At 44.8% G+C, this 12,137-nt stretch overlaps 1 protein-coding gene across 1 annotated transcript in view; it reads left to right on the forward strand.

The window, feature by feature from the left end:
• The window catches only part of LOC117368306 (zinc finger protein 436-like), a 37,479-nt gene that overhangs the window by 17,745 nt on the left and 7,597 nt on the right, over positions 1 to 12,137 (forward strand). The window contains exon 5 of the mRNA XM_033961839.1: positions 8,346 to 8,453. Coding sequence (XP_033817730.1) covers positions 8,346 to 8,453 — 108 coding nt within the window. The remainder of the gene's footprint in view (positions 1 to 8,345; positions 8,454 to 12,137) is intronic.

Consider the following 12,137-nt stretch of genomic DNA (forward strand, 5'->3'; position numbering starts at 1 on the left):
TGCAAGACTTTGCTCGTTTAGAACAGTCGCTACACTCCCGTAGCGTCAGAGAGAGAAGAACCATCGGCTCAGTTGTGATGATGTGACGCGTGTATACTGTATGTACTCGTATTGCAAGACTTTGCTCGTTTAGAACAGTCGCTACACTCCCGCAGCGTCAGAGAGAGAAGAACCATCGGCTCAGTTGTGATGATGTGACGCGTGTATACTGTATGTACTCGTATTGCAAGACTTTGCTCCTTTAGAACAGTCGCTACACTCCCGCAGCGTCAGAGAGAGAAGAACCATCGGCTCAGTTGTGATGATGTGACGCGTGTATACTGTATGTACTCGTATTGCAAGACTTTGCTCCTTTAAAACAGTCGCTACACTCCCGCAGCGTCAGAGAGAGAAGAACCATCGGCTCAGTTGTGATGATGTGACGCGTGTATACTGTATGTACTCGTATTGCAAGACTTTGCTTGTTTAGAACAGTCACTACACTTGCAGCGTGAAGAACTATCGGCTCAGTTGTGATGTGTGTATACTGTATGTACTCGTATTGCAAGACTTTGCTCCTTTAGAACAGTCGCTACACTCCCGCAGCGTCAGAGAGAGAAGAACCATCGGCTCAGTTGTGATGATGTGACGCGTGTATACTGTATGTACTCGTATTGCAAGACTTTGTTTAGAACAGTTACTAAACTCCCGCAGCGTCAGAAAGAGAAGAACCATCGGCTCAGTTGTGATGATGTGACGTGTGTATACTGTATGTACTCGTATTGCAAGACTTTGCTCGTTTAGAACAGTCGCTACACTCCCGCAGCGTCAGAGAGAGAAGAACCATCGGCTCAGTTGTGATGATGTGACGCGTGTATACTGTATGTACTCGTATTGCAAGACTTTGCTCCTTTAGAACAGTTGCTACACTCCCGCAGCGTCAGAGAGAGAAGAACCATCGGCTCAGTTGTGATGATGTGACGCGTGTATAGTGTATGTACTCGTATTGCAAGACTTTGCTCGTTTAGAACAGTCGCTACACTCCCGCAGCGTCAGAGAGAGAAGAACCATCGGCTCAGTTGTGATGATGTGACGCGTGTATACTGTATGTACTCGTATTGCAAGACTTTGCTCGTTTAGAACAGGCACTACACTCCCGCAGCGTCAGAGAGAGAAGAACCATCGGCTCAGTTGTGATGATGTGACGTGTGTAAACTGTATGTACTCGTATCGCAAGACCTCGCTCGTTTAGAACAGTCGCTACACTCCCGCAGCGTCAAAGAGAGAAGAACCATCGGCTCAGTTGTGATGATGTGACGCGTGTATACTGTATGTACTCGTATTGCAAGACTTTGCTCGTTTAGAACAGTCGCTACACTCCCGCAGCGTCAGAGAGAGAAGAACCATCGGCTCAGTTGTGATGATGTGACGCGTGTATACTGTATGTACTCGTATTGCAAGACTTTGCTCGTTTAGAACAGTCGCTACACTCCCGCAGCGTCAGAGAGAGAAGAACCATCGGCTCAGTTGTGATGATGTGACGCGTGTATACTGTATGTACTCGTATTGCAAGACTTTGCTCGTTTAGAACAGTCGCTACACTCCCGCAGCGTCAGAGAGAGAAGAACCATCGGCTCAGTTGTGATGATGTGATGCGTGTATACTGCATGTACTCGTATTGCAAGACTTTGCTCGTTTAGAACAGTCGCTACACTCCCGTAGCGTCAGAGAGAGAAGAACCATCGGCTCAGTTGTGATGATGTGACGCGTGTATACTGTATGTACTCGTATTGCAAGACTTTGCTCATTTAGAACAGTCGCTACACTCCCGTAGCGTCAGAGAGAGAAGAACCATCGGCTCAGTTGTGATGATGTGACGCGTGTATACTGTATGTACTCGTATTGCAAGACTTTGCTCCTTTAGAACAGTCGCTACACTCCCGCAGCGTCAGAGAGAGAAGAATCATCGGCTCAGTTGTGATGATGTGACGTGTGTAAACTGTATGTACTCGTATCGCAAGACCTCGCTCGTTTAGAACAGTCGCTACACTCCCGCAGCGTCAAAGAGAGAAGAACCATCGGCTCAGTTGTGATGATGTGACGCGTGTATACTGTATGTACTCGTATTGCAAGACTTTGCTCGTTTAGAACAGTCGCTACACTCCCGTAGCGTCAGAGAGAGAAGAACCATCGGCTCAGTTGTGATGATGTGACGCGTGTATACTGTATGTACTCGTATTGCAAGACTTTGCTTGTTTAGAACAGTCGCTACACTCCCGCAGCGTCAGAGAGAGAAGAACCATCGGCTCAGTTGTGATGATGTGACGTGTGTATACTGTATGTACTCGTATTGCAAGACTTTGCTTGTTTAGAACAGTCACTACACTCCCGCAGCGTCAGAGAGAGAAGAACCATCGGCTCAGTTGTGATGATGTGACGCGTGTATACTGTATGTACTCGTATTGCAAGACTTTGCTCGTTTAGAACAGTCACTACACTCCCGCAGCGTCAGAGAGAGAAGAACCATCGGCTCAGTTGTGATGATGTGACGTGTGTATACTGTATGTACTCGTATTGCAAGACTTTGCTTGTTTAGAACAGTCACTACACTCCCGCAGCGTCAGAGAGAGAAGAACCATCGGCTCAGTTGTGATGATGTGACGCGTGTATACTGTATGTACTCGTATTGCAAGACTTTGCTCGTTTAGAACAGTCGCTACACTCCCGCAGCGTCAGAGAGAGAAGAACCATCGGCTCAGTTGTGATGATGTGACGCGTGTATACTGTATGTACTCGTATTGCAAGACCTCGCTCGTTTAGAACAGTCGCTACACTCCCGCAGCGTCAAAGAGAGAAGAACCATCGGCTCAGTTGTGATGATGTGACGCGTGTATACTGTATGTACTCGTATTGCAAGACTTTGCTCGTTTAGAACAGTCGCTACACTCCCGTAGCGTCAGAGAGAGAAGAACCATCGGCTCAGTTGTGATGATGTGACGCGTGTATACTGTATGTACTCGTATTGCAAGACTTTGCTCGTTTAGAACAGGCACTACACTCCCGCAGCGTCAGAGAGAGAAGAACCATCGGCTCAGTTGTGATGATGTGACGTGTGTAAACTGTATGTACTCGTATCGCAAGACCTCGCTCGTTTAGAACAGTCGCTACACTCCCGCAGCGTCAAAGAGAGAAGAACCATCGGCTCAGTTGTGATGATGTGACGCGTGTATACTGTATGTACTCGTATTGCAAGACATTCCTTGTTTAGAACAGTCACTACACTCTTGCAGTGTCATAGAGAAGAACCATCGGCTCAGTTGTGATGTGTGTATACTTTATGTACTTGTATTGCAAGACATTGCTTGTATATCAAGTTAAAATTTAATCAAATGTTTTGCTTGTCTTGCAAAAACCAAGTTACTTGCAATCCAAGGTTTTACTGTACTTCAGTTTTTAATTTAGTTAATCTAATATAAGGGAAAAAAGCCTCAGAATACAGAGCCTCCTGCACAGTTGATCCGTGTCACATAATTTAGCAAAAAGGCCGATTTTGGCTTCTACATAAACTCATGGGCAAAACCCCCTTTTCTTTCTCTCTTTTTTCTTTATTCATTTATTTCTGAAGTACTTGGTAGTCTCTTTATCTTACTTAAATTCCTTTAAAAATCATTTTTGACTTTCTCCTTATTTCTCAAAACGGGAAGGGGTAAAACGCGGACCTTACGGACCTCACGGATCTAAAACCGCACGTCCTTAAAAATCCGAAGTCCGCGCCACTTGTAGTCTCTGGCTCTGACAGAGCTCTATGACAATTTAACTCTGACGGATCCTAGCACAGGGAGGAAAAAGCATTAGGATCCGTCAGAGTTAAATTGTCATAGAGCTCTGTCAGAGCCAGAGTAAAAGTGGCGCGGATCTCGGATTTTTAAGGATGTGACGTGCAGTTCAGATCCGTGAGGTCCGCGAGGGAGTCAGGGGCCTGAGCTGAGCTGCAGGGAAAGCGAAGGCGGACTTGTCAATGCACGGACCTCGGATTTTTAAGGAAGTGCGGTTTTAGATCCGCGAGGTCCGTAAGGTCCGTGTTTTACCCCTTCCCCTCAAAACTAAGGGCTCCTTTTAAGGTGCGTTAGGGCCTTAACGCGTGAAATAGCGCGCACTAAAATGGCCGCTACTGCCTCCTCTTGAGCAGGCGGTGGTTTTCTGGGTAGCACGTGCTAAAAACGCTAGCGCACCTTTCTAAAAGGAGCCCTAAGGGCAGCACTTCCCATCCTACCAGCTGCATTGTAACAATTCCTGCAACCGTTCATCCGGCAATTGCAACAAAGTAACTTGTCTTATTGTTCGATGGCTCCGGTCACTCCGATTGAACACAGAAGTTTCACGCTTGCAACGTATTTTTTTCACGCGTCTGTTTACAAATTTAGAACTTTCAAACGGGGACCGGGAGACTGTCTGTGCCGCTGAAGTTCTAAATTTGGAATCGGATGCATGAAAAAAGATGTTGCACCCCCCCCCCTCGTAGAAACAAGAGTTTACTTTGTAGCTACAGCCTTTGCACCCTGAGGTTGTGGGTTCAAATCCCGCACTGCTCCTTGTGACCCTGGGCAAGTCACTTAATCCCCATAGCCCCAGGTACATTAGATAGAGTGGGAGCCTGCCAGGACACGTGGAGGGGCATAATTAAAAAAAACGTCTAAAGTCCCCTTTTGGCCTAAGGCCTTAATCGTTGAAAGTAGAAGCAGGGAAAATGTCCATTATAAAAAAAAACGTCCAAAAGGAGGGTTTTTTTGATAATGGCCTGCCTCTACGTTCAGCTGTTTAAACGCCCAGACCACCACTATGTCTAAACTTATACCATATAATCAACCTAAAAATAGCCTAAGCCCCAAACGTCCAAAACAAGGGCTTTTAGGCAAAGGAGGAGCCAATCCTTTGCCTAAAAGCTGGATTCTGTAACCGGTGTCTGTCAAAAACAACACCGGTTACAGAATCCACCCCCCCCCCTTTCTACAACGATCCGGGCAGGAGGGAGCCCAAGCCCTCCTGCCCTGTCAACCACGACCCCCCCCCCCAAACAACATCGGGGCAAGAGGGAGCCCAAGCACTCTTGCCCCATTGAACCGCGTTCCCCCCCCACCCGCCGACATCGGTGCATGAGGGAGCCCAAGCCCTCCTGCCCCGCGATCCCCCACCCCCGTCAGTCCGATGGGGCCAGGAGGGAGCCCAAGCCCTACTGGCCTGGCGACACCCTCTAACTCCCACCCCCCAATAAAATACGGGCAGGAGGGATCCCAGGCCCTCCTGCCCTCGACGCAACCCTCCCACGACCAAACTCCGATTGGCCCCCCCACCTACCCACGACCCCCCCCGCCAACCCCATGACCCCCCCACCCCCAATACAGCCCTCCGTACCTTGAAATTGTTGGCCGGACAGACGGGTAGCAAGCCCGCCTGTCCGGCAGGCCAGCCATCCCAGGAATGGGACTGGATTGGCCCAGGTAGCTCAAACCCCACCCACAGGTGGGGCCTGAGGCACCTGGGCCAATCAGAATAGGTCTAGGAGCCTTAGGCTCCTCCTGTGGGTGGGGCCTTAGGCACATGGGCCGGGTTGGGTTGGGGGTTCATGGGGGCAGTCATGGGGGTTGCGTTGAGGGCAGGAGGGCCTGGGGGGTTATTTTAGTGGGGGGTGGGGGTTAGAGAGTGTCACCGGGCCAGAAAGGCTTGGGCTCCCTCCTGGCCCCATTGGACTCACAGGGGGGGGATGGGGATCGCGGGGCAGGAGGGCTTGGGCTCCCTCTTGCCCTGATGTCGGCGGGGGGGGGGGGAACGCGGTTCAATGGGGCAAGAGGGCTTGGGCTCCCTCTTTCCCCGATGTTGTCGGGGTGCTGCCGGGCAAGAGGGCTTGGGCTCCCTCTTGCCCCAATAGTGTGTGTGTGTGTGGGGGGGGTGATGTATAGCAGCAAGAGTGATTGGCCATCTCCCCTGCCGCGATGCGATCACTCCTCTACCCGAACTGCCACAACCCGCGGCAGTTCTGGTAGAGGGGTGATCGCATCGCGGTAGGAGAGATGAGGTATCTCTCCTGCTGCGATGGTTGCGGTGGGGGGTGGGTAGGTTGCCGGGCCGCTGAACTGATCGCGCCAGCTGCCATCAGCTCAGCGGCCCCTTTTTCGGCACTTATACCTGTTTTGACTTGGCCTAAGTCAAAACGTATAAGTGCCGACTAGGCAACCTGTCAAAATCTTTGGTTATACGTGTTGTACGCCTAGGTGTAGGTCGGCCCACCTCCCACCCACCCCCCGCCCTTTCCCCGCCTCTAAAAATGCCTTTTTTCTTTCTGTGCGTTTAGAGGCAGGGGAAAGGCCTAAGATATTTTAGATACGTCTAAAACCAGCTTTGATTATGGGTACTTGGACGATGAGGCTTTTTGATCGTCCAAGTACCCATTTAGGCCACTTTTTAGATGTGGTTTTTTTTTGATTATGAGCCCCTTAGGTAATAATGCTTGAGTACCTGAATAATTTGTAATCCGCATGGAATTGTAGGATATGCGGAATATAAAATTTTTTTTAAGTTTCAAGTTTCAAGTTTATTAGGTGACTTGATTAATCGCTTAATCAAACATTCTAAGCGATTTACACTATAAAATTTACAATTATTAGAAAACAATACAATACGTACAAATACTTAAATAATGGTAAATTGCTCTTAATTTTAACATTACTAAACATAGGGTAAGGAGGGATGAAATACAATTCATAAAGTAAAGAAGAAACATTGAGGGAAAATACAAAAGGGAAATAGGTAACACAGGTATAACAAAGTAAAATATAATACTCCAATAATAAAATTATATTGTAAAGGCATCTTTAAAAAGGAAGGTTTTTAACTCGGTTTTAAATTTTCCAAACTCTTTCTCCTCCCGTAAAAAAATAGGGAGGGCGTTCCAAGTCTGCGGTGCTGTACATGAAAAAATAAATTGTCTCCTCGTATTAATAATTTTTAATGAAGGAATAGATAGCAGATTTTGTTCGCTAGATCGTAGAGTTCTCTTTGCAGAATATGGAATAAGTAACCTAAATAAAAATGCAGGGGTCTTATTGTTCAGAGTTTTAAAAATAATTATCGGCTCCCCCTTCTGCTTCTATTCCTTTCTCTCCTCTCTTCTACCTTCCAAAGTATTTAGATCAATGCTGTCTTGTTAAAATGTTTATTTTATTTTTATTTTTCCTCTAACTCTACTTTTCACTTCTCTATTACCCTCCAGGTACTTTAGTTAGATTGTGAGCCTTCGGGACAGTAAGGGAATTTTTCAAGTACCTTTCTTATTTCTAATCTTAATGTATATTTTCTGTAAACCGCTTAGAACCTAACGGATGTAGCGGTATATAAGAAATAAATTACATTACATTACATTACATGGACCATTTGGCCTTCATCTGCCATCATGTTTCTAGGTTTCTATAACCATAAAGCTCTATGACATCACAATGCAGGCAAAGAGCCTTAGCCAATGGGAAGAAGATATGCAAATGTTAAGAGCCTTAGCCAATAGGGAGAGGAGGAGATAGTGGATGCTGCAGAATTCTACTGTTCAACGGCTCCCCCTTCTGCTTCTATTCCTTTCTCTCCTCTCTTCTACCTTCCAAAGTATTTAGATCAATGCTGTCTTGTTAAAATGTTTATTTTATTTTTCCTCTAACTCTACTTTTCACTTCTCTATTACCCTCCAGGTACTTTAGTTAGATTGTGAGCCTTCGGGACAGTAAGGGAATTTTTCAAGTACCTTTCTTATTTCTAATCTTAATGTATATTTTCTGTAAACCGCTTAGAACCTAACGGATGTAGCGGTATATAAGAAATAAATTACATTACATTACATTACATTATACATAACTTATAAGTGATTCTATGAATAACAGGGAGCCAATGAGCCTTTTTGAGGAGAGGTGTTACATGATCAAATTTTTTAGACTTAGTTATTAATTTTATAGCTGTATTTTGTATAATTTGTAGTCGTTTTATTTCATATAATGCAATTCCTTCGAATAAAGAATTGCAGTAATCAATTTTAGACATCACCAAAGAGTGAATCAATATAGTAAGTGCTTTGGGACAGAGAAATTTAGAGATGGAACGAATTTTACGTAACCTATAAAAGGTAGTTTTCACTATGTTACTGATATGATCATGATAATTAAGTTTATTAACCCCTCATGGCTGTTTTCTGACTTCGTTAGTTCGAAAAATGTGTCTTAAAACCACCAGAGCAGGGCCGGAAGCTGTTTGGGGGGGGGGGGGGGGTTTCCACACAGGCTTTGGGTTCATGTGTCTATATTGATAGTATTCATTGCTTGTCATCACAGGCTGTCCCAGCATCGGACCTGACATTTTGATCCGCATTAAGCAAGAGGAATTTGGGGCCGAGCACCAGGAATACGAGGAAAGAGGAAACACAAGTTTCAGAGTCCCATGTGAGTAATTGCATGAAACATATGCTCAGCACTGGATTCAACGCTTTTATGGAGCTGTGTTACGGGGGGGGGGGGGGGTTTATCGTGGGTCGCTATGGTAAAAATTCTATGAGTGTCGGAGATTTTACTGCGGCGGCCTGCGATAAAAAAAATCCTAACGCGGCTTGATAAAAGGGGGGGGGGGCCTAAGGGGTCCTTTTATCAAGCCGTGCTAGCGGGGTTAGCGAGTCGGACATTTCATCACGCGCTACCCCCCTGCGGCCAGCTAAAAAACTAGCGCCTGCTCAGTGCAGGCGTTAGCAGCTAGCACGGCAGGCGGTTTAGCACGCGGTATTACGCGCATTAAACCCCTACCGCAGCTTGATAAAAGGATCCCTAAGGTTCTTTTTGCTCTTCTACCTAGACCGGTGGTTCTCAAACGTTTTTGGTTTGCGGTACACCGTAAAACATATGAAAAATTTTTCCGCCACACGTATGCGCAAAATTTTAAAATATTAATTAAACTATGAATAAAAGTAACAAACTTCAGAAAGCTTTTAATAATCTTATTTTAATAAATTAAGCGTGGTTGTGTGAAACATGAGCTTCATTTTTTTGGTGACTTTTTCTTTTTTTCTTTTTTTATTTAATATTTATTGAAATTTTCAATATATTCAAGCATATTATAACTTGTACAGAAAGGAAATTTAGCAAGAAATTAATACAAATGAAAAACATATATCAAAGAACATATAAGCATAAATTTCTACTCAAGTCCTCAATAAGATCCAAGAAGGAAAATAGGCGATAGAAAGAAATTATTATAAGACAAAATAATGGCTAGTCGAATGAGATTGAGGCACCCTTTCTTAAACTAAGCACTTTCTTTCTCCAAAGATGCAGTTGTGAGAAAAGTTGTCAGTTGAGATGGCTCAAAGAAAACATATTTATGAGAATGGTAATTAACAACACATTTACATGGGTGTCGCAAGTAAAAAGTCGCCCCCAGAGATAAAACACCAGGTTTCCTTAACAGAAATTCTTTTCTCCTTCTCTGCGTTTCCTTGGCCAAATCTGGGAACATCTGAATTTTACAACCTAAAAACTCTTTTTGCTTATTTTTAAAAAAAAAGTCTCAGCAACCAGTTTTTATCTGGTGCGAGAGCTACTGTCAATAATAAGGTTGCAGGGGTCACTAATTCTCTATCAGACATTTCCAATATATTGGATATATTCATTAAATCAGGTCCCGACTTCTGTTGTAATTGCTGTTGTTGTTGGTCTTGAGGCTTACTTGGAAGATAATAAACCTGCGTAAATGGTGGTAATGATTCATCAGAGAGTTCCAATATTTCCGTCATATAACGTTTCAACATTTCCCTTGGGGCTATCACAGAGACCCTAGGGAAATTTATCAATCTGAGATTATTGTTACGAGAAAAGTTTTCCATTGCTTCCATTTTCCTTCTTAAATTGGTATTATCTTTAATTAATACCTCAGTAATTTGTTGTGATACTTTAAGTTCTTGATGAATATTTTGTATTGAAATTTTTGAGTCCTCAAGTCCAGTCTTTAAATTTTTAATCTCAGTTCCATGATTTTCTAATTTCTTTTCTACTTCTTGTAATTGTGGATTAATAGATTTTGCCAAATTGGCTACCAGGTCCCACAGAGAGTCTAATGTAACCTCTCGGGGCTTCAAAATTTGCAATGGTTGTAATTTTAAGTTAATTAGCTCACCCTCTGGCAACATGTCTCCTCCTGCAATCTGTTGGATTTTCTGTTGGATTTTCTTATCCCCCACTGCTTCTTCCACAGTCTCCTCGTTAAGACTCCTCTGCTCCAGCAGGGAGTCCCGTGGCACAGTCCCCGTGTTCTCCTCCTTAGCCTCCGAGAGGAAGTGAACTCCAACCTCAGGAAGTTCCTCCTCTCGCGGGGAACTGGTCGACTGAGGGCGTGGGGGTGGTGCTCTCACTTCGGGGCTCAACGATGTCTCCAGCCCCATGGTGAACGCCACTGACGCGCCTCCGCCGTGTGTCTCCTGCGGGGAACTCCCCGAAGCTATCGGCGTGCCCTGCATTCTCCTCATCAAGTCCTCGATGTTCCCGAAGACGGCTGTTCTGGAGCGCTGCGAGGCTCCAGCAGCGCTACGTCCCCTCCTCTTCGGCATCGTGAAACAGGTAAAAATTTGAGTGGACAAATTATGTCAAGGAATAGACGGGAGCGTGAGACTCAGGTTGGATTTTGGTGACTTTTTCAACGTTTTGACGTATATGAGACAAACATACTCTCATTTCATCTTCAGTGCATTGAAGTCTCTATCTTTTTATGCATTTAATATTAGTGAAGAAAACTCTAATTCACATAGGTATGATGCTAGACATCATTAAAAAAATAATTTTAAAAAAAGCTGAGTTGGGGGGATCCAAGCAGCAGGGAAGAGTGGGGGGGGGGAGGCGTGAAAGAGGATGGCGCATGACGTGGCAATGCCGGGAGCTACCACCCAAGGTGTCAACCTCCCTCGCTACGCCACGTGCTAAGCGGTATTCTGTAATTTACGTGTTAACTTACAGAATATTGGAAGTTATGCATTGAAATGCTGCATTAAGAACATAACTATTGCTGCTGCTGGGTCAGACCAGTGGTCCATCGTGCCCTCCAGTCTGCTCACGCGGCAGCCCTTAGGTCAAAGACTAGTGTCCTATTTGAGTATATAGTAACATAGTAGTTACTATGTAGTTACTATGTATAGTACTATGTAGTTACTATGTATAGTAGTTACTATGTAGTTACTATGTATAGTACTATGTTACTATGTATAGTAGTTACTATGTAGTTACTATGTATAGTACTATGTAGTTACTATGTATAGTAGTTACTATGTATAGCCTCACCTGCGTACGTTCTGGTTCAGCAGGAACTTATCTAACCATTTCTTGAATCCCTGGAGGGTGCTTTCCCCTATAACAGCCTCCGGAAGAGCGTTCCAGATTTCTACCATTCTCTGGGTGAAGAAGAACTTCTGGCATATGCTCCTGACATGGCATCAATTGGCGCACTGATGGCAACATTTAAGGGCTCTTATACAATAGCGCCACGGCCTGTGTAATTTCAGCACCTAAATGTAGATCCCAGTTGCAGAATTGCCCCCTTAGAGTCTCAGGTTCAACTCATAGTTGTTAAAACGCATGTGGGCTGAAAATTTGGGGGAAGACCTTAGGAAATTGGAAGACTGGATGTCCAAATGGCAGATGAAACTCAATGCGGACAAATGCAAAGTGATGCACATTGGGAAGAATAACCCAAATCACACTTACACGATGTTATGGTCAACCTTAAGGGTGAGCACCCAAGAAAAAGATTTAGGTGTCATTCTAGACACTACGCTAAAATCTTCTTCCCGGTGTCCGGCTGCAGCAAAAACAGGCAAATGGGATGTTTGGAATTAATAGGAATGGGATAGTAAAGACCAAGAGTATTGTAATGCCTCTGTATCGCTCCTTGGTGCGTCCTCGTCATGAGTATTACGCACAGTTCTGTCAACATATCTCAAAAAAGATGTAGTGGAATTAGAAAAGGCTCAAAGAAGAGCAACCAAGATGATGAAGGGGATGGAACTCCTCTCGTATGAGGAAACACTAAAGAGGTTAAGGATTTTCAGCTTGGAAAAGAAATAGCTGAGGGGAGAGATGATTGAGGTCTAC

This window comes from Geotrypetes seraphini, chromosome 10, assembly GCF_902459505.1.
Source record: "Geotrypetes seraphini chromosome 10, aGeoSer1.1, whole genome shotgun sequence".
Lineage (NCBI taxonomy): Eukaryota > Metazoa > Chordata > Amphibia > Gymnophiona > Dermophiidae > Geotrypetes > Geotrypetes seraphini.